This window comes from Equus quagga, chromosome 20 (genome assembly GCF_021613505.1).
Source record: "Equus quagga isolate Etosha38 chromosome 20, UCLA_HA_Equagga_1.0, whole genome shotgun sequence".
Lineage (NCBI taxonomy): Eukaryota > Metazoa > Chordata > Mammalia > Perissodactyla > Equidae > Equus > Equus quagga.
This window is the reverse complement of record NC_060286.1, coordinates 34,144,120-34,165,802: the sequence shown is the minus strand read 5'-3', so window position 1 is coordinate 34,165,802 and position 21,683 is coordinate 34,144,120. Positions and strand designations below refer to the sequence as shown.

The following is a 21,683-nucleotide window of genomic DNA, read 5'->3' as shown; positions in this document are numbered from 1 at the left end:
GGTGAACCAGCACTGCCCTGTGACCCAGCAGTTCCACCCCTAGGTGTGGACCCAAGAGAAGTGAACACGTGTTCACACAAAAACTCGTACTCGAATGATCACAGCAGCATTATTCATAATGGCCAGAAAGTGGAAACAAGCCAAATGTCCATCAACTGATGAATGGGTAAACAAAATGTGGTATGTCCATACGATGGAATATTATTAGGCCATAAAAAGGAGTAAAGTACTGATATGTGCTTCAATATGGACGAACCTTAAAAAGATGCTGAGTGAAAGAAGCCAGTCCACTAAGGACCACATACTGTAGGATTCCATTTCTCAGAAATGTCTAGAATAGGGAAATCCACAGAGACAGAAAGCAGATTAGGAGTTGGCCAAGGCCTTGGTGGAGGGGAGAATGGAGAATGACTACTAATGGGTATGGGGTCTCTTTTTGAGGTGATGAAAATGTTCTGGAATTAGATAGTGGTGATGGTTGCATGACTGTGAATATACTAGAAACCGCTAAGTTGTATATTTTAAAGATTTTATTTTTTCCTTTTTCTCCCAAAAGCCCCCCAGTACATAGTTGTATATTCTTCGTTGTGGGTCCTTCTAGTTGTGGCATGTAGGATGCTGCCTCAGCGTGGCTTGATGAGCAGTGCCATGTCCGTGCCCAGGATTCGAACCAACGAAACGCTGGGCCGCCTGAAGTGGAGCACGCGAACTTAACCACTCGGCCACGGGGCCAGCCCCTAGGTTGTGTATTTTAAAAGGCTGACTTTGATGGTATGTGAATTATATCTCAATCAAGCTGTTATTTAAAAAGTTGTTTAATCTTTTAATTCCCGGAAGCAGGATGCATAGACTCTGACGGTATGTGGTGGGCTCTCTTCTAAGAGCCCGTTACTCCTGTAACCCCTGTGGTGGGGTTACAGGCAGTAGGTCTGGTTCTTACTCCCTCTTTATGAATGAGTGGACTGAGGCATAGAAAGGATGAGCCGTTCACCCACCATGGCACCAATGGCCAAGTGCTCAAGTGGGGATTCAAACCCAGGCCGACTAGTTCTGGAACAGCACTGTCCAGGAGGACAGCCACATGTGTCATGGTGAATTTTCTGGTAGCCCTGATTTTAAATAGTAAAAAGAAACAGGTGAAATAAACTTTAATATATGTGTATCGAATTTAACCCAATCTATCCAGACTATTATCATTTCACTTGTAATCAATATAAAAAGTTAATAATGAATACTATTTCTTTGTACCAAGTCCTTGAAGTCCAGTGTGCATTTATATCCATGGCGCCTTCAGCTCGGACTGGCCACATTTGAAGTGCTCAGTCGCCACATGTGGCCAGTGGCTGCTGTGTTGGACAGCGCAGCCCAGGGTCTGCGCTCCCGATGGTCTGGCAGTGCTGCCTCGAGTATGGTTCCCTCCTGGGAAGTCAGTTTTTGTATGTTAAACATGGGGTTGGTTTAAATGAACTCCCTACCAGCTCTCAACTTGGTGATTATTGAATGACTTATTTCTCGAATGGTTTTTGTATGTTAGCCGAATAGGAAATTTGGCTTGTTTAAAAAGTTCTTGTGGTGGCAAAATGGTCCCTCTTGCTTTGAATACTTAACCATGGACCTGACCCGCTTACGGAGGAGCACCCAGGTCGGCAACTGCTCAGCTCTGAGCTTTCTCCTCCCTCTCTCTCCACGAGTTAGAAAGATGGGGTAGTGAGTGCAGATCACCGATAGAGAACAGGCTGATTCGCCAGCCACCCTGGGTTTTATACAACCAACTGTAAAAAAATATTGGTTAAACATTATTAAGTATGGATAGCCAATTACCCTTTGCTCCCAGAAAACCTTTTTTAAAAAAAGTGTTGCCAGGTTCCCTGGGTAAAATACTCAGTGTCAAAATAGAGTGAAGGGAGGCATGGCAGTGGCCGTGGACTGAGATATTTGTCCCAAAGTCAGAGAGGATGATGGCCCTGAGGCTGTGGAGGGGGAAAACGCTTGTGCTGAATTATGGCTGACCTCTGCCCATATCCCACCTGGCCTGGTTCTCTTCCCAGCCAGCTGCGAACATCTGCTTTCTTGATTTTGGAGGCTAATCATCAAAAGAGCATTTGAAAGAACTTTCCTCGTGGAACCTATATAGACTTTCAAACATACATTTTTATAGAGGTTTTCGTTTTCCTTGGATTAACACAGCACTCATGGCAAATTTCTTTTTTGTTTAGGGAAGATGAACACACCAGGCACAGCTGAATCGTTGCTAAGTGTTCTGCTATGTGTTTTACGATGGTTATTTAAACTGTGATTTGTCTTGATGGCATTGGATGTCTCAGTTTTCCGTTTGGGGCTGGGATTAACAGATGACAGAGAGGAGGGTGGGTCAGAGGTGATGCTGGTGGGACCATCTGCATCAGCATCCTGAGTGTGGGGCCGGTAAGGCCTTCCTTGTGAGGGCAGATTCCTGCAATGGTGGGAGCAGAAGCCGGCCAGCGGTGAGTGGAGGAGAGAGGGAGAGGTCCCGAAGTACGGGCAGCACATGGTGACAGCTGCATGGTGACAGGTTTGTGAAGGGAAAAGAAGTAGGTCACTAGGGGAGGAATGGGGGTTGGAGGATGGAGAGATTTGAGTGTGTGAAGGAAGATCTAAAGCCAAGAGGAAGGGAGGTGATTGTTGAAGTAGATTGAAGGCAAAGTTCACTGTCGCGGGGGCCATCAGGAGGACTTTGAGGATGACAGGAGTTGGGAGGAGAGGCAGATGTGGGCCAGATCACTAGGAGAATGGGGTTGGGGCAGGGGCTTGAGGTAGTGCTGGTCAGTGGGCTCCCAAGGAGAGTGTCATTTGGTGTTGTGTTGGCAGGAGGACAGGAGTGGTGGGAGAGTGGTGGAGGGGGAGGAGATGTGAGAGGGCTGACGGGGCTCTGTGGTCTGGAGCTGGGGGTCGTAGTGGAGAGGAGGGAGCGCCCCTGCCCCCCGGGAAGCGCTCAGAACATTTGTGTCCTGGGTGGGAGGAGGCAGGGAGGCAGAGAGAGGGAGAAGCCTGGAACTCGTTCCTGGAGAAGGATATGTGATTATGGAGGGTCGGCAGAGACCACCTTCGGACAGACCACCTTCCGCTTTATAGATTGTAACAATGTGTGCAATTACCACTTTTTAAAGACAGCATAGGGGCTGGCCCCGTGGCCGAGTGGTTAAGTTCGCGCACTCCACTGCAGGCGGCCCAGTGTTTCGTTGGTTCGAATCCTGGGCGCGGACATGGCACTGCTCATCAAACCATGCTGAGGCAGCGTCCCACATACCACAGCTAGAAGGCCCCACAACGAAGAATATACAACTGTGTACCGGGGGGCTTTGCGGAGGAAAAGGAAAAAATAAAATCTTAAAAAAAAATAAAAAAATAAAGACAGCATAGGTTTACATGTCATACAATTCCCCTATTATAATTGTATAGTTTGGTGATTTTTAGTGAATTCATATCATTGTGCACCCATTTTCACAGTCCAGTTTTAGGACACTTTCATCTTTCTGGAAAGTTCCCTCGTGTCCGTTTGTGGTCAGTCCCTGCTCCTGCCCAGCCCCATGTAACTGCAGTTCTGCCTTCTATGTCTGTTGTGTGGCCTTCTCTAAAAACTTCATATAAATGGAATTGTACAATATGTAGTTCTTTGAGTCTGGCTTCCTTCACTTAGCGTAATGTTTTTGAGGTTAATCCATGTTGTTGCAAAGCATCACTTTTATATTTAAAAAAAGAAACAGGCTTTTAAAGAGGTTACGGGGGAAGGGATGAGGATGCAGGGCAGAGCGGGCCGGAGGGAGCGAGAGCGCGGTCAGCAGAGGCTGGCTGGCCTGCACCGGCCGGGGCAGCGCGTGAGGGACGTGGGCTTCGGCCTTGCATGGCCTCGGGTGACCCCCGCTCTCCGCTTACCTGCTGTGTTAGTTTGAACAATCACAGTCTTGCTTTAAACCTCTGATTCGCCTCTGGAAAACGCAGGGCTGGCGGTGGGCTCAGTGAAGCAGCCCCGCAAAGCCCCCGAGCCAGGGCCTCGCCTCCACAGGGCTCGGGGCAGGCGTCAGGAAGTGATACTCCGTCATGTGTTGCTTAATAGGGGGACACGTTCTGAGAAGTACATTGTACGGTGATTCTGTCGTTGTGTGAACCTCATGGAGTGCACTTACACAAACCTAGATGGTGCAGCCTGCTACACACCCAGGCTCTATGGCACTAGTCTTACGGGACCACCATCGTATGTGCGGTCTGTCACTGACCGAAATGTTGTTAGGTGGCGCATGACCATATGTGTACATCCGCCGGATGAGCAGACCGTGAGAACCCCTTCTCAGCTCCTGCCTGGCTCGAAAGTGGACTCTCCCCAGTGCTGCCACTGGAGCATGCCGATTGTACTTAGCCTTGTTCCACGCCGGTCGTCCTTATTTAGCTGACAGTGGGCCTTCGATGGAGGCAGCACAGGCAGACTGTGTCAGGACAGTGGCTGCACTGGGAAGTCCCGGGATGCATTAGTCAGCCTGTCAGAGCACCTAACGCCGGCTGGGAAACCAGCTGAGTCACGGCAGTGTCTGTGCAGGAGTCCAGAAGGCTTTCCCCTTTTTATTAAGCCTTGCTCAATACCTTTTTCTCAAAAGTTACCTCGTATGGTTTTTCTGTTTCTTAGGGGGAAACATGCCTATAGGTCCGATAGTTTCAGGGGAAGTAATTCAGGTAGCCTTGAACACCGTTTCCAAGTTATCTGACCTGGTTTAACCCTACTTTTATTTCTGTTGAGTGCCAGTAAACATTTGATTCTAACAAAGAAACCCTTTGAGTTAAAGTTAGAGGCAACCAAGGACCCCCAGGACCCAGGAGAGAATCACATCCTGCCTTTGAGATGGCTGTGTGCGGAGGAAGGGCACGAGGCAGGCGCGGGGTCAGGAGACCAGGGTTCGAATCCCTGAACACTCCCTGAGTTTGTCCCCACCTGTGAAATGGGGACAAAAGCACCTGTGGGTCAGGGCACAAGTGCGGAGTCCAAGCAGCTTAGGAGAGCGCGAACACAGGACATGCGGAGCCCGCCTTTTCTAAAACAGATAACTTGATTGAGGCACATTATTACATATCATGTGTGATTCACCCATTTCAAGTGTCCAACTCAATGATTTTTTTAGTAAATTTACCAAGCTGTAGGAACATCCCCATAAATCAGTTTTAGAATATTTCCATCATCCCAGTAGGATCCCTTGGGCCCTTTTGCTGTCCCCACCCCCAGCCCCGGGCAACCACTGATCCACTTCTGTCTCTAAATTTGCCTTTGGAGAGGAGGGCCTGAGTTCGTCTTTTTGCTTGTGAATGTCCACATTGTCCCAGCACCATTTGTCACAAAGACTGTTCTTTCCCCAGTGTAGTTTTGAAATCAGAAAGTGAAACTCCTCCAGCTTTGTTCTTCATTTTTTAGCTAAGTCTTTTGCGATTTCTTATAAATTTTAGGATCATCTTGTCAATTTCTATAAAAAAAAGCCTGCTAGTTTTTTTTTCAATTTTAACAGTATTGAGTCTTCTGATCCACGAATATGAGGTGTCTTTCTGTTTATTTAGATCTTCTTTAATTTCCCTCAGCAATATTTTGTAATTTTCAGTGTACGAGCCTTGTACTTCGTATTTATTCTGGAGTTGTGTTTTTCTTTTTTCTTTTTTCTTTTTAATAAACCTGCCTCCTGGTAGGAGAAATAAGTAACAGAATGATTTGTCAGAAATGAGTAGGTGAGCACCTGCTCGCTTCCACTTCCATCGTAGGGGGAGGTTAAATCTCATATAATATTGGTTTGTCTTCTTTCTTATGAGATCAAATCGTGTGTGCAATTTAAAGAATAACAATAAAATGAATACCTGTGTACTTTGTACCCAGCTAAGGAAGAAGAAAATTACTAGCACCTTGGCGCTTGTCTGATTGGATCCCGCTCTCTTCCACCAGCGGGCAAGCTCCTGAATTTTTTGTCAATCACTCATTTGCTTTGTTTTATAGTTTTACCATATGTGTATTGAACTGTCAACAACATAATGTTCACGTTAGCCTGTTTTGACCTTTATATAAATGTAATCATGATGAATGTATTTTTCCACGACTTGTTCTCTTTCTCTTTATGTTCCTGGGATTCATCTGTTTTGAAGCCCAGGTCCTATTTCATCCATTTTCAGGTATTCCATTATGTGAGCATGTGACAGTTTATTGTTCCAGGTATTGATGGTCCTTTGGGCTATTTCTTGGTTTCTGCTCTTGTGATGATCTCCTGTTGCACGTGGGTTAGAGTTTCTCTAGCGTGCAGCTCGGAGCAGCGTTGCTGGGTTGGAGGGCGTGTACTTCAACCTGATTGGATAATGCCAAGATGTTTTCCCAGGGGAGCACCAATTACAGGGTCCTTCCACTATCATGGATTAGTTTCCTATTGTTGCTGTCACAAATTACTGCAAACTTAGTAGCTTAAAACAATACAAATTTTTATATCTCTGGAGGTGAGAAATCTGAAATGGGTCTCCCTGGGTTAGGCAAGGGCTACATTCCTTTCTGGTGACTCTGGAGAAGATTCCGTTTTCTTGCCTTTTCCTACCTTTAGAGGCTGCCCTCATTCCTTGGCTCGTGGCCCCTTCTTGCATCTTCAAAGGCAGCCATGGCAGGGGAGTCTTTCTTACCTTTATCCCTGTGACACTGACTCTCCTCTATCTTCCTTCCACATTTAAGGGCCTCTGTGATTACACTGGGCCCCCCGGAATAATTCTGGATAACCTCCCTATTTTAAGTCAGCTGATTAGCAATCTCAAATCCATCTGCTACTTAATTCCTCTGGCAGCCATGTAATGTAACTTACTCACAGGCTCTGGGATTAGCAAGTGGACGTCTTTGGGGGGCTATTTTTCCTGCCACAATTGGTGTTCGAGGGTCCTTGTTATTCCACAGAATGGGGTTTAAATATTTTAACAATTTGTTTATATACAGAATATTTAGTAACTCTTTAAAAAGGATCGATGTTTAGATTTTCAGCTCATCATTCTGCCTGGGCTTCCATAATTTTGCTGATTTCTGTCTCTGTATGAAGCAGCATCTAGCACTGGAGTCTGAATGCCTGGATCTTTCACTGTGAGCTGTGTGGCTTGGTCATGTCACCTTACCTCTCTAAGCTTCGGTTTCCTCATCTATAGACTGGGGAGCCTTACCTTTATCACCTAGGCTTCCTATGAGAATTACATGAAATAATGCATAGAGAGTCTTAGCATAGTGCCTGAAAAGTAGAAGATAGAATAAATGTATGAGTTTCCATGTTTCTTCAGTCATCCATTCATCCAGCAGCTGAGTGCCAGGCCCTGGACTTACCCTCTGAACGTTCAGCAAGTGTGTACCAAGCACCCATTTTTGCTGTGAAATCCATTTGTGTGGGGCATCTGCAGGCAAAGTGCCGGGTTTAATGTCTGATGAGCTTTGTTTTTCTTGCTGTGCTAGGTTCTGTTTAGAAGATGAGGTGTCTGGGAGGTCGGTTCCTAAGGCCGTCTTCCTGAGAGGCAAATAGCCGGGCTCACTATTCCCGTGATGCTTATTTCTGTCCATTCTCAGGAGGCCATAATCGAACATAAGCACCAAGTTAGGCCACGTTTTTCCTTTCTGTCCTCAAATGATTCTCGTGTCCTGGAGTGTAGTATGTGTCATCTGAAAAAAAAGGAAAAGAGTGTCTTGACCCTTTTATCGACAAGGAGTCGCACCAGCAAAGTCTTTGTTTCGCCCTTCGTATGGTCACCTTTGTTGTTATTGTTATTTTTTAAACTAAAGAGCACATTCCTCATTTCAGTTCCTGAGTTGAGCTTTTGATTTTCACCCAGTTCTCTGAACAGTGACTGTGGCAGCCAAAGTCACTTGAAACAGAATCCTGTGTGATGTGAACGAGCCACTAAGCTTTTAATCTGCGGGTTCATCATTCTGAGTCATTTTCATACCTAAGTCAGTGCTTTCCAGAGAACTTTTATAGGGTGTGGGAAATGAAAATAATTATGCAGGACTTTTGGGACCTTCAGAGGCCCTGGTTTCCTGTGGTGGTGGTGATGGGCGTACGCGTGTGTGTGTGTAGTCCACACGTGTGCTGACTGCCTGATGAATAAGAGCTTGGATAGTGGGGAGTGGGGAATTTTTTAAAAGTTTGAGTCGAAAAATATAAATGTCTGTGTTTTAAAATCATTTAAATACCTGACCAATAGGGAATGGTTGACAGCACGTCTTCCATGAGAAAGAGTGTGTTGTTCATTTGAACTCTAAAACTGGCCTCTTTCTGGGCAAGAGCTCACACTTGACAAAAATCCTGTCTCCCAGGCGGATGTGTGCCACGCCTACCAGATCGTCCACCGCAACGGCATTCCCGACGAGCAGATCATCGTGATGATGTACGATGACATCGCCTACTCTGAGGAGTAAGTCGGAAGCGCTTCGAACTTGGTGGTGAAGAACAAAAAAATGCATACAGACTCACAGCAATCCTTAGATCAGAGGCCTAACGTTAGACTGTAAACAGACCCTCAGCAGGAATTCTGCAGGGCTGCTTCCTGTGGAGCTGGGAGCATGACTCGGGGCTCCCTGGCAGCGGCAGGGATGTGGGCAGTGGGTGCTAAGGGGTGTTGGGGTGGGAGCTGTGGAACCGTTGAAGGCCCTGTTTCCTTCTGAGCTTGGAGAGCTCATCCTTGGGTTCTGCAGTGCTCCTTCCAACCTGGAACAGCTGGACCGCACAGAGGGGACACCTCAGCGGCCCCGTACCTACAAGGCTTGTTTATGGGGCCAGATCCTACTATCCTTCTTTCTGTACACGTTTACTTTTGTAATCTGTTGAATTTAGTGGTACAAATAGTTCCCTCCTGCCTGCTTGTCTGATTTCTCGAGGAGGTCAAGAGCAGCATCTTAACTGGAGCTGGTCTCTCCAGTTCCTTGGTTACCCTGCTGTGGCCCCAGCGAAGGGTACTGCCCTTGGCTGTGATCACGTGACAGCTCGTGGTCCATTCTGAGCTTTCATGCCTGAGCTCTTGTATGAAAGTCTTGGCTTCTGTCCTGTCATTTTCTGCACGTAGTCTTCTCCAAGAGATCTCTGGATGAGATCTTGCCCCCAAGATGCTATGTGGTTTCCAGTAGGAGGCTTTGGTCGATATCCTCAGTTTTCAGAGCTCAGGTCTTCCCTGCTCCTGCCAAGAACTCAAGAGTTATGGGATGCCCGTGGTCCCCAAGCTGCTAAAGTCACTGATGTGTTGGTGACCGTATGGGTGATGAGAAATGTGTTCGACACACATGATCATATATATATATTTTTTTTTTTTTGAGGAAGACTAGCCCTGAGCTAACGTCTGCCAGCAATCCTCCTCTTTTTGCTGAGGAAGACTGGCCCTGAGCTCACATCCATGCCCATCTTCTTCTACTTTCTATGTGGGACGCCTGCCACAACACGGCTTGCCGAGCAGTGCCATGTCCGCACCCGGGATCCGAACTGGCGAACCCCGGGCCAGTGAAGTGGAACGTGTGAACTTAACCGCTGCGCCACTGGGCTGGCCCAGTTGCATATTTTTATACATAATGAGGGCATGCTTTTGAAGAGAGAGATTTCAGAGACATGTCAGGTTTTGTGCTTCAATTGTGTCTTCATTTTCAGGAATCCCACCCCAGGTATCGTGATCAACAGGCCCAATGGCTCGGACGTCTACGCGGGAGTCCCGAAGGACTACACTGGCGAGGTGAGGGGGGGAATGGGTTGCAGCCAGTGGGCTTTGTTCTCATGTCAGCGATGATTTTTCCCTCTTGCTTGCATTTCTAGAATCAGAACCTCCCTAACTGATTTCTGAGCAGTGTTTCCTGTTTGTATTAAGATTTGTGCTTGAGGTGTAATTTCTGAGAGTTTCAAAAGAAAGCAGAGAAAAAAAAGAAAACAGAAATAAGTTGTAGTCTCCCGATCTTTAGTTTCTAGCGTTCTTTAAGCCTGATAATAAATTTCCTTTGATAATACCTGATTGTCTTGAGGCATTGCCATTAATCTAATTGTAGATTACCTATGTTCTTTTCTGAAAATCAGTTTTCTCAGCATGAGCCCTGGTACAGAGCATCTCTGAATTTTACTGAGATTTTTTTGTTAATTATTGATATCATATGTCACTTCCAAATTATTACATCCCTCCCAGTCAATTCAGCCTGTATAAATTGACACTTTTTTTTTTTTTTTTGTGAGGAAGATTTGCCCTGGGCTAACATCTGTGCCAGTCTTCCTCTATTTTGTATGTGGGGTGATCAGCATGGCTGATGCGTGGAGTAGGTCTGCACCCAGGACTCCAACCTGTGAACCCGGGCCGTTGAATCAGAGCACGTGGAGCTTCATCCAATCGGCCACGGGACCAGCCCCTAAACTGATACATTTTTTAAAACACCGTAATGACTTCAGCCTTTGTTTCTTAATTTCAAAGGGATCTTTTAGGAACTAATATTCCTAGTGATAAACATTTATCTGAAGTTTACCAGTATTCTTTCAGTTTCATTTTTCTCTTTTAAATTCAGGTACAATTAAATTGAACACATTATAGATGTGATATAGACCATCTCATTTTTATGAAATTGTTTCCATATAGTTGTATAAGGAAATGCCTGGAATCGATGTCGTGGGATTTTGGGTGATTTTTTTTTTTTCTTTTTTACTCTTCTGTGTCACTTTTTTTAAGTGATCTTGTATCAATTTACATACTCCCCTTTAAGGACACCAAATATCTGTGGGATTTGGGCTTTTAGACCGCAAGCTGGATGCAAAGGGGAGGGCCCAGCGCTGACGTTCCTGCCTCCCTCTTGCTGTCCCTCTGAGGCAGTGTCCTCGTCCTCTGCTATTTGTCCCTCCCTGCCAGCATCTTTGGCTTTCTCCACGTGGACTTTATATTGGTCAAGAGGAATGGCAGGCTCAGCCAAAGACAAGATGACATTTGAGAAGAGGTCGTGCATGTGCCCCAGAAACACTGAGCTTGTTTTGGATTTTTCTTGGTTCCAAAGTGTTTGCTCTGAACCCTCACGTGTGGACTGGTGCCTTGGGTCTGCTTCAGACTCAACACATGCTCTGATTGGGAATGAAGCTGCATCTGATTTCAACTCCCAATTCTTTGTAGGATGTCAACCCGCAGAATTTCCTTGCTGTGTTGAAAGGAGACTCAGAAGCCGTGAAGGGCAAAGGATCTGGAAAGGTCTTGAAGAGGTAATGTTTGTTTTATAGCCATCACACTTTTCTGAATGACCTGGCACCCCACAATAGAGAATTAAAACAGATGTTGTTTGCTCCTGGCCTGTTTGGCCATAAGAAGTGACAGAGCGGAGAGCTTTGTCCTGACTTAAGACAGGCTGCATAGAGCTGGTGGCTTCTTTTGGCAGCCCACTTCTGTACTGAATTAACCCTATGATCCAGGGTCCCTTGTTGTTCTTAATGAAATCAAGAATTAATTGGAGTTAATTAATTCGCCCCATCACTCACACCCGCTGCTCTCTGTTGTCCGTGGATCCTAGTGCTGGTACGTGCCACCATCAGTGGGACACTGATGCAGGCGTGAATCCTCGTGGCCGGTCAGGTTGTAGGGCCCCAGCCTGCCAGTCCTGTGCTCTGGTCACAGGTCAGCCCAGAGGGGAAGAGCACAGTCATAAGTACAGAGCTAACTTTCGTATTGGGGAAAACTAACCCCAGTGCTTGCCCCGCGGGCCGTAGGTTAGAGATGTCTTGTTTCGTATCTCCTTCTGTAGCATTTTTACATGATGTCAGGGACTTGAGAAGCATGCCTTCAGAGAGTCTCAGGTCCTTGGCAAATGATGTTGTTTCTCGCACGCTAGAGGGGAGAGCTGGGCATGGGTGAGCTCATGTGCGTTAGAGCAGAGACGGACGTCTGTGTGGGATGAACAAGATTGGCTCCAAGTGGCTTATTACATGTCTGAAATTTGAAGCAGCACCCTCTGAGTGGAATTCCTGGTGAGGGCAGGCAGGTGGATGTCCCAGACTGCGTGCAGGCTAAGAGGCCTGGAGAGGGCGTCGGAGCTGCAGGACTGCGTTGGGCTGTGTGTACTGGCTCCCTTACTCATTTTGGGGAGATCTGGTTGCAGAGTGTGTCTGCCTGAGATGAAGCGCGATCGCCAAACGACCCCACTGTCCAAGTCACGCCTGGTCCATCCGATGAGCTACCCAGCAAGGGTCTCTCCTCCCGGCCAGAATTCAGAGTTTCCGGGCTCTAGGATATGACTTGTGGTTCAGAATAACACTTGGCAGGAGCAGAGGGAACAGGCCAGACCTGTGCTCCTCTTGCACCTGGTTGGGATGCTGTAATCCTCAAACTTCTAAGTTTTTCGATCAGGGCAACTTTTTGGAGAAATGCAAGCAGAAGCAGGAATTGGTGGACTTGGGTTCTCATTCTCTTCTGTCGTCATCTCTTGGCAGTGGCCCCAAGGATCACGTGTTCGTTTACTTCACCGATCACGGAGCTACTGGCATACTCTGCTTCCCCGACGATGATGTGAGTTTTTCATAACATTTTAAAGACAAATTAGGAGAGTGGAAAACAAAACCTCAGTGTTGACATTAAACCTGTGGTGTGTGTTTCTAATGTCCCACCAGGGTTGGTTTGTATGTGTGGCAGGTGACTGTGGGGGATACATTTCACAGCTTGAAATCTGTCCAAAGGCATCTCTTCTGGCAAGTTTTCCCCGCATTTCTCTGCATGTCCCAGCATCAGCAGCTGTCTCGGGACTTGGTGCAGTAATAGGGACACAGTCTCTCCATGCTCTGGACCAAGCGATGAGTGGAGAGGCACATCCTCATCCCCTTTTTAATATGTGAATAAGGCACTTGAGATGACGTTCTGACATAATGCTGTTCACCATGATAATTTTTCAGAATTTGTAAATAAGAATTTATAAAGCATCATCAGGATTTTATTAAGGGGTTATCCAACAACTGGTTCTCTTGATGTGCTGGTCTGAACGCCCATATCCTTACCTTGCAGCTTCATGTACAGGACCTGAATCAGACCATCTATTTCATGTACCAACACAAAATGTACCGAAAGGTAATGTCGGCACTTGGGGCAGCCCTGGGGGAGGAGCACACGAGGAAGGCGGTGGAAGCAGAGCCTGGCTTTCTGCAACCATCCTGACTCTGGATGGCCGTGTTTTCTGGAAAGGGTGTCCTTTCTATCAGTCTTGACACTGGTTTCCTAGGATTAACCTTTCGTGGGTCCAGGGCTTTAGCTGTTACATTAGAATCATGAAGGTCTTGTGAAAACAGAGAGTGGCCCCCCCGCCCAGAGTCTGACTCAGTAGGTCTGGAGAGAGGCCTGGGAATTTGCCTGTCTGAGTTTCCAGGTGACAGTGATGCTGCCGGTCTAGGGACCACACTTTGAGGGTGACTCTTCCTAGGACTGTCAGCAATTTGGGGCAGATGTGGGGGAAGTTTGTTGTCAGTGCCATTGAGTCCATTTGAGCGCCCGTGTGGACAGCAGAGCAGAACCCTGCCTGGTCTTTTTGCGCCATCCTGTCACCTTCTGGCGCTGCGTCAGACAAGGCTCCACTGCTATTCACAGGGTTTTCACAGACATCTTTTTCAGAAGTGGGTGGCCAGGTCCTTCTTCCTCGTCTGTCTTGGTCTGGAAGCTCCGCTGAAACCTGTCCACCCTGGGTGACCCTGCTGGTATTTGAAGTGCCAGTGGCCTAGCTTTCAGCATCACAGCAACACGCAGCCGCCACAGTGTGACAACCGACAGAAGGTGGTGTGGTTCCCAGACGCAGTGAACCTGGCCATGGCAGTGAGAGCACCAAATCTTAACCACTAGACCACCAGGGCTGGCTGGGGAGGAAGATACCACCATCTTCCTTTCACTTTGGCCCTCTCCCGCCCCTGTGGCATCCTTTATAGAAACCGCATAGCTCAGGTGTGTACATGAGAGTGGAAAGATGGCCTGCCACAGTCTCCCAGTATTGCACGGTAAAACGGTTTTCCTTAGCATCATCTATGGCTGCATTTTCTCAGCTAATAGATCATTTATTCTATTAGCGATGAACAAATTTGAGGCCTTCTGGTTTGCATGACAACAGCGTCTGTAGCTTCTGGCAGCAGCCTCCTATAGCAGAGTTGTCTCCCAAAAGCAAATTGAAAGACTTTTAAGAATGGGTCAAGAGAGTGGGCAGAGCCCAGATAGCATTTGCGAGAGGTCCGTGCCTGGCTGGGTGACCTCGCCTCTCTCGTTTGCCCCACAGTTGGTGTTCTACATTGAAGCCTGTGAGTCCGGGTCCATGATGCACCACCTGCCCACCGACATCAACGGTAGGTGGTGGGAGCACTGGCCCCCGAGCGGGGCAAGGCAAGTGGGTCGCTCAGGCGTGCCGTCGGTCATTCTTTGATTTTGCTGACATGAAGGACCAAGTGCTCTGCATGAGCAGGGGCCGAGGGCAGCCTGGCGCAGAGGCGGGGGGTACACGTGGGCAGCCCTGGGCTCGCTCTGTTCCCTGAGGATTAGTGGTCAGAGTATAAAGAGTCTGTGTGCGGGCTTCAGAGTGCTCTCCCAGGTTCTGGTAAAGCTACTTAAGTCCAAAATGACCATCTCTGGACCAGCCTCTGTCCTTTCCGATGTGTTGCTTGCTGGTTCTCTGATCTTGGGCGGGTGATTCACCTCTTTGACCCTCAGTTATCGCCATCTGTAAAATGGGGGTAAAGATAGTGCCTGTCTGTTGAGAGTGTTACATTTTAAGTGATAACATTTGTCCAGCACCGTTCTGAGCCCACGGCAGCCAGTAAATGGTAGCTATTGCCTAGGTTCAGTCAGTCTAAGTGTTTCTCAATAAATGTTTTCTCCGGAAACAAAATTAGGTACATATTGTTCAAGTTTCCGGAGCTATTAAAATCCTACAGCAGTATTCCAAAATAGCTTGACTTCCTAATAAGCATATGTGCTTGCTTATCGCTGGAGAATGTGTCCGTCAACCGGCTTCTCTTTCTTCCACATTTCACTTTAGATAAGTGACTATAGGTGAGTGAACAGGGCTGGGGACAGTGATGTTCCCCTGGCCTCCCCGTACTGATGACAGCCAGCATGCTTTGATTATACTGGGAAAGAAGGAAAGAGTCGGGCTTCAAGTGGGATCCCCAGCAGAGAATAACTGTGACTAAACGATGTGTTTAATTCTGCATAGTTTATGCGACTACTGCTTCCAACCCCAGTGAGTCGTCCTACGCCTGTTACTACGATGATGAGAGAGTCACCTACCTGGGGGACTGGTACAGTGTCAACTGGATGGAAGATTCAGACATGGTGAGCCCTTCAGGCCAGTGGTTCAGCTGAGGCTTGACCGTGACCTCTGATCCTCGAAGGACTGTGACATTTTCGTTTTTGCAGGAGGACTTGACGAAAGAGACCCTGCACAAGCAGTACCAGCTGGTGAAGTCGCACACCAACACCAGCCACGTCATGCAGTATGGAAACAAGGTGAGCTGGGGGACCTCGCAGTGTGGGTGGTTCCTCGAGCCCCAGGCTGACCGCCTGGAACGTTGATCTCCTGGTGAAGAGAAACGGGATCCAGGTGAGAAATGGCCGAGGCAGGAACGGCTCTGCTTCTCCCGGCCACTGCATCCCAGGACCCTCTCTGGGCTTTGGAATCAAACCTTGGTAGGCTCAGACTCGAAGTTGTGAGACTTTGGGCAAGCTGCTTCACATCGTGAATCTCGGTTTCCTTCTTCGTCAGAGCCCTAGCGTACACCGTAATTAGCATTAGAGAAGGTTGTGCGTCAGAAACACTCAACACAGGCCTGGCAGGCAGGAGGAGGTGAGGGAAGGAAAGCTCGTGCAGGTTTCACGGCATTGCCCCATGGAACCCCACACTGCGGATCCTCTGGGGTCCTGCCTCCCTGCAAGGTGCGGGCTGTTACCTTTACCCTTTGGCTATAGATTAGAGACTTGCCCCCTCCAGCCATGTCCAGAAGGGACCTGGGTGGTTAAAAAGGTAAGTTCATCAGGGCTGTCTGGACAGGGTGGCTACTGAAGGCTTGGGCTCAGGTGCCCCACTGGGGCTAGCCCTAGGGATGTGCAGAGGAGGTGATTCGCGCGGGGCTCCCAGGGGTCCACATGACCAAACACCACTTCCCAAGGAGGCTGCCACCCTCTGAGAGCTCAGCAGCCGAGATCTGTTGCTTTGACACAAGCATTGGCCTTGTAGAAGAACTTATGAGCCAGTCAGTCCAGCTGCCTTCAGCCCTTCACCAGCAGAGTGTGGACTGGAGGGCCTGTGGCCAGCGGGCAGTGTCAGGCCGTGAGATGTGCACGCAGGATGCGTGGGCCTGGTCAGGCTTTTGGGCAGGGGTGGCGGAGAGGTGGAGCAGAGAGAAGGCCAGGAAGAGGTGAGTGGGAGGAGGCAGGGTCAAAGGGGGCATTGCCCCGACTTTGTGAGGGCTCTGCCTCAGGGCTGGGGATGGGCTGGGAGGGCAAGAGGGTACCCGGCGACAGCTCTTCTGCCCTGGGTGTTCCATTCTCTTCACAATTTCCTCAGCAGTGGCCATTCCCAGTATTGGTTGAGGAGGTTCGATGGGTCTTTTCCAAACCGTATATTTTTATATATATTTGTGTGTATTTTATTTTGTGTTTTACAGCTGTTTTTGGATTGTTGTTGCTTAGTTTAGGAACAAGAATGCTGGTAGCATTTCTTTCCCTCTCTCTGGGATCCAGTCTGTAGTGACCTCTGCGGCCAGCAGTGCCCGGCGGCTTGCCCTTTGTTAGGCTCTGATGCCGCGTGTCAGCCCAGCTCTCTGTGGCCTTAGCTCTGCCTGTCTCAGTGGACCCAGGCCTCGGCTCTAACCTGGACAGATGCTTGCACCTCCCTGCTCCTGGTCCCTAGCTCCAGGCGCATGGGCATGGAGGGTGACCACAACCCAGGGTCTGAAGCGACTCTGGGCTAAGCTCCGTGTGAGTGTGGAGCTCCCGCCAAGGGACCTTTCAAAGTTCATCACTGGTGGATTTCAGGTGCTCAGAAGTGTTGCCTTGCCCACTGCTGAGGCCACGTGTTTTCAGGCTGCGATTGTGGCCCTTTGGTGGTCCTGAAACCGTGTGGGGTGAACTCTGAGCCTCCTGCAGAGAGGCAGGACCAGGGCCCATCTGGCCCCTCTGTGCTTCCCGCTCACGCCCGGCTCTCTCTCTGTCTCTCTCTGCCCCAGTCCATCTCTGCCATGAAAGTAGTGGAGTTTCAGGGTGTGAAACACAAAGCCAGCTCTCCCATCTCCCTGCCTCCGGTCAAACGCCTGGACCTCACGCCAAGCCCCGACGTGCCCCTTGCGATCCTGAAGAGGAGACTGATGAGCACCAACGACCTACAGGAGTCCAGGCATCTCGCTGAGGACATCCGCAGGCACCTGGAGGTAGGTGGTGGGGAAAGGGCGGCCCCTGGCCTCACCAAGCAGCTCGCACGAGCTCCGTCTCTGCCTCCTGACCATTGTCCAGCGTTGCTTGGAGCCAGGTGACAGAACTTGGGGGCCGCCCCTCCTCCTGCCACATGGCAGTAGGGGCAAAGAAACTGGTCCTTGTGCTCTGTGTGATGTCGGAGCAAGTGAGCAGAGCAGTGGCTGTCTTCACTCTTCCTCAGTGAGCTGACCATGGCCTCTCTGGTAGCAGAAGTGAAGGAGTTGGGGCCCATCTCTCCTCTCCTGCCGAGAGGCCATGGCAGATGGGTGTTTCCCTCTGTTATACCTGGTTGCTTAGAAGACATTTTTGTTTTGCTTCTTGGGGAGTTATTATCTAATCATATTTTTAAAATAATCCAATCCACAAAAAATTTCTGCCGCCTTAGGACATCATAGTTATAGCCTGACATTCTTCTTAAAATGCTTGAGCTATCTTTTATGCTTACTTAGTCTGTTTTCGGTAGCTCATGAGTTTGTTTGGAACTGGCAGGATGACTTTTCAAATTCTAGCTGTGCGGCTAGATCCACCAGGAGTGGACTCACTGGGATGCTGGCAGAGCCCAACTGTCCCTTCCGACAAAGCCAGCTCTGTGTCAACTCTTGTTCCCATCATCAGCACAGCACAGGGATTCATGTGCTGGAATGCCCCTGAATTTTCTAGGAAAGGTAAAAAAAAAATCTGTGTGATCTGTTTGAAGTTCACATATCTAATAATCCTGACAATTAGTGCCTCCTATGTGGTATATTAACCAGCGCATATTTTTTGCCAGTGTCACAATGTAATGCAGTGGTCCTCATACTCTTCATTCTTGGACATCTTTACACTCTTAAAATTATTGATCCCAAAGAGTTTTTGTTTATGGGAGTTCTATCGATATTTACTAGGAATGAACACTGAGATTTTAAAAAATGAACTCATTTAGAAATAACAATAAGAAACCCATTTTGTGTTCATGTATTTTTATGAAAAATAACCATTTTCTAAGATAACAACAATCTGGGGGAGAAGAGTGGCATTACTTTACATTTTCGCAAATCTCTTTTCTGCCCAGCATGTTAGAAGCCAGCTGGCTCCTCGTACAGCTTCGGCATTCACCCTGTTGGGCTCTGTCGTTCTGGCTGAAGGATATGAAGAAAATCTGGGCTCACACAGATAGACAGGCGGGAAAGGGAGGACCTTATGGAGCCTCGAGAGGTCCGGGGGACCCCGGGGTTGAGAAGCGCTGGTCCGGCCCGAGGCGGGCAGCGAGCCTGTTGCAGTCACACGTGAATGGAGCAATCCTTGGCGGGGGGCGGGGGGGCGGTCAGAGGACTTGACTGTAAGTTTTGGTTAATGTAGAAGCAGTTTTCTCTTTATGATGCTGGTTTGGGAAGAAAGCAGTGTCTCCTTTTTGTCCCTCTGTCTGATCACTTGATGGTCTCTGGAATTGGCAACCACGCCACGAACACACGGCATTCGTGTGACAACAGTCTACCTTGGGGCACAATTTCTACACCCCGCTTTCCCCAGAGCGGGCTGTGCCTGCTCTCCAGGTATTTAGATTTTAATGTTTCCGTCCTGCCGGAAGAACGCTAAGAGGCGAGGTGTTTCTGAAGGGCTCCGTCTGTTACAGAGCCTCGCCCGCACCCCGTGCCCTCGGCAGAATGCCCCTCTTGGCATCTGTTTTAACGTCCTGGGTGGGGGCCGAAGAGAAGTCCCTAAATGAGCTGCTGACCCACCCAGGCTTCCCAGAGAGGTGGCATCAAGTAAGACCCATTTCGAAAAGATGTGTTCCTCCGCAGGCTAGGCACGTCATTGAGAAGTCAGTGCGGAAGATAGTCTCCGTGGTCGCGAGGTCCGATGCCGAGGCGGAGAGGCTGCTGTCCGAGCGAGCCCCGCTCACGGCGCACGACTGCTACCGGGCTGCCGTGTCGCATTTCCGCACGTACTGCTTCAACTGGCACTCCCCCATGGTAAGCCCGGACCCCCGCGGGCCACCGGCTTCTGCCGTCTGCCTTCCGTGGGCCAACTCGGCCTTCCCCTGCGTCTTAAACTCAAAAGCTACATTAATACTGTCCACTGGAAATCACGACAGATGCATTACCTTGTAGAAGCTTCCATCCAGGCTGAGGAAATGATGGGCTCATTTCAGGGGCCTTGGATGGGGGTGAGAGGAATGAGGTCGTCCAGATTCACTGCGCGTGAATCTTGGCCCCAGACACCGTGGATCGTTCACCAGTCCTAGAGGACTCATGCCCATTCTCCACACTTTTGCTCTCCCTGCCAAACCCATCCTTCACCCCTGCGCCTCACACCAGCCACACAGGTGTTTTCCTCTTTGGGTTTGTTCTGACCCTTCCCCAAGATTTATTGTTGAAGTCAGGCCCTGGCCCATGGAGGAGAAGGGCGTACCAAGTTTCTGCAAATTGAATGTCAGGGTTGGGCGGTACCTAAAAAGCCGTGTGGGCAGCCCTATGGGATGCTCGGATCCCACAGGCCAAGTCCTGCCAACAGTGTGTGGTTTTTCCCCTCCGCAGCCTGTCGTTACACATAAAGTTTTATTGGAACGCAGCCATGCTCTCCTGGGTCACCAGCCACATTTCAAGCGTTCAGGAGCCATGTGGGGCTAGTGGCGACTGAGTTGGGGAATTTTATAGCGCATTTCCATCGTTGCAGGAAGTTCTGTTGGGCTGCGATGTGCGCACTGGGGTCCTCCTCGAGTGTTTCCGGGGCTGGGGTCCTGGGCACTGTGGAGGTGGCTCTCTGTCATTGATTTCACAAAGTACTTGCCTTCTTTATTTAGTCATTTAGAGTTTCCCGTTTGTTTAATAAGTATTTTGTCCTCTGGGGTTACTTTTCTGCCCTCTGGAATCTCACAAAGTGGATCTCTCTTCCTTTTTCCTCACGAGAGGTCTCAGATCCCCTGGAAGTTTTTTCAAAATCGACATCCCCAGTTATCTGGGTCTTGGCTGTTGCGGTCCAGTTCGGCATTCGCTTACCATTCGTCTCCCTCATCAGTGTGTCCCTCCCAGAATGGGTTCCAAGAACCAAAGGCCAGACTGCCAAGGGAGGGCCTGGGGGATAAAGCGGAGCAGGGCCGTGGGGGTGCTTAATCAGGAGTCGTAACCTGGGAGCGAGGGCGCCAGGAGGCCTGCCCGTCCCTTCATAAGTGTATTGTTCTTGAGAGGTAGTCTTGCCAGATTATCAAAAGATGGGGAAGGGGCCCATGACCCAAAAACAGTCAAGAACCACCGGTCAAGAGGCTTTACCTCCATAACCGCCGAAGAGGCATGCTCCCGAGTTGAGAGCTGACCATGGTAGAATGATGAAGTTGACTGCGTCTTTTTGGTCTGTTTCCCTCCAGTACGAGTATGCTTTGAGACATTTGTACGTGCTAGTCAACCTCTGTGAACAACCGTATCCAGTTGACAGGTAAATGAGCACCGACCCTTTGAAGGGTCCGTGTCATTCTGGAAGCAGCCAGGACTCTGCTGTCCTTTTCTGCACGTGGGTGGTTTAGCTTCTGCCGGCCACGGCCTCGGGCTGTGGGGGCCCTCAAAACAGCTGTCTCCCCCAGGATCCTCGTGGGGTGGGTCTGTCACAAGTGGCCGCCTGTTCCATGTTGGGTTATGTTTGTCTTAATTTCTTCAGAGTTGACGTGGTTCGCTAACTTCTTCTTCCTGTTTCTGGCAGAATAAAATCATCCATGGACAAGGTGTGCCTTGATAACTACTGAAACACTGCCTTCCTGATGCTTTCCCGAGTGTGAACACCATCCCTCAGAATGTGTGTGACCCGAGACTGAAGAGGTGGAGCCGGAGGGGAGGAAGCCCAGCCGTCCCAGCCTTCCCAGGGATGCGGTCCAGCGGCTCCCGGGCCCCACTCCAGGCCTTTCACGAGGCGCCTGCTCACCTTTACCTACTTCCTTGTCTCCAGCAGGTCCTGTGCGATGCTCTGAAAAAACCGCAGAGCGGCTGGGTGAAGCTCTGTGTTGAGAAAGCCGTGTTTGCGTTTTAAGAGGTTTTTTCGCGCGTCGGTTTTAAGGAACAGGAACTTCACTGGGCGCCTGTAGCTGAAAAGAGTCTGTCCCGAGGAATTTGAAGCTGGGGCCTCTGAAGTCTTCAGAATGATTTTATTGGAGAGGGATGTGGGCCCCAAATGGAAAACTCTTTTTAGAAAATCTTATAATTATTGATTGCTTTTGTATTTTATTTCACAATAATGGAGAAGTCTAAAGAATAAAGATTTGTAACTGAACCCGA

General features: G+C 49.0%; 1 protein-coding gene across 1 annotated transcript in view; it reads left to right on the top strand.

The window, feature by feature from the left end:
• The window catches only part of LGMN (legumain), a 27,521-nt gene extending 5,838 nt beyond the window's left edge, over positions 1–21,683 (top strand). The window contains exons 3-14 of the mRNA XM_046647421.1: positions 8,330–8,427; positions 9,648–9,729; positions 11,134–11,219; positions 12,441–12,516; positions 13,006–13,068; positions 14,255–14,321; positions 15,188–15,306; positions 15,391–15,480; positions 17,199–17,399; positions 19,224–19,394; positions 20,786–20,853; positions 21,115–21,683. Of these exons, the coding sequence (XP_046503377.1) occupies positions 8,330–8,427; positions 9,648–9,729; positions 11,134–11,219; positions 12,441–12,516; positions 13,006–13,068; positions 14,255–14,321; positions 15,188–15,306; positions 15,391–15,480; positions 17,199–17,399; positions 19,224–19,394; positions 20,786–20,853; positions 21,115–21,157 (1,164 nt within the window). The 3' untranslated portion in view covers positions 21,158–21,683. The remainder of the gene's footprint in view (positions 1–8,329; positions 8,428–9,647; positions 9,730–11,133; positions 11,220–12,440; positions 12,517–13,005; positions 13,069–14,254; positions 14,322–15,187; positions 15,307–15,390; positions 15,481–17,198; positions 17,400–19,223; positions 19,395–20,785; positions 20,854–21,114) is intronic.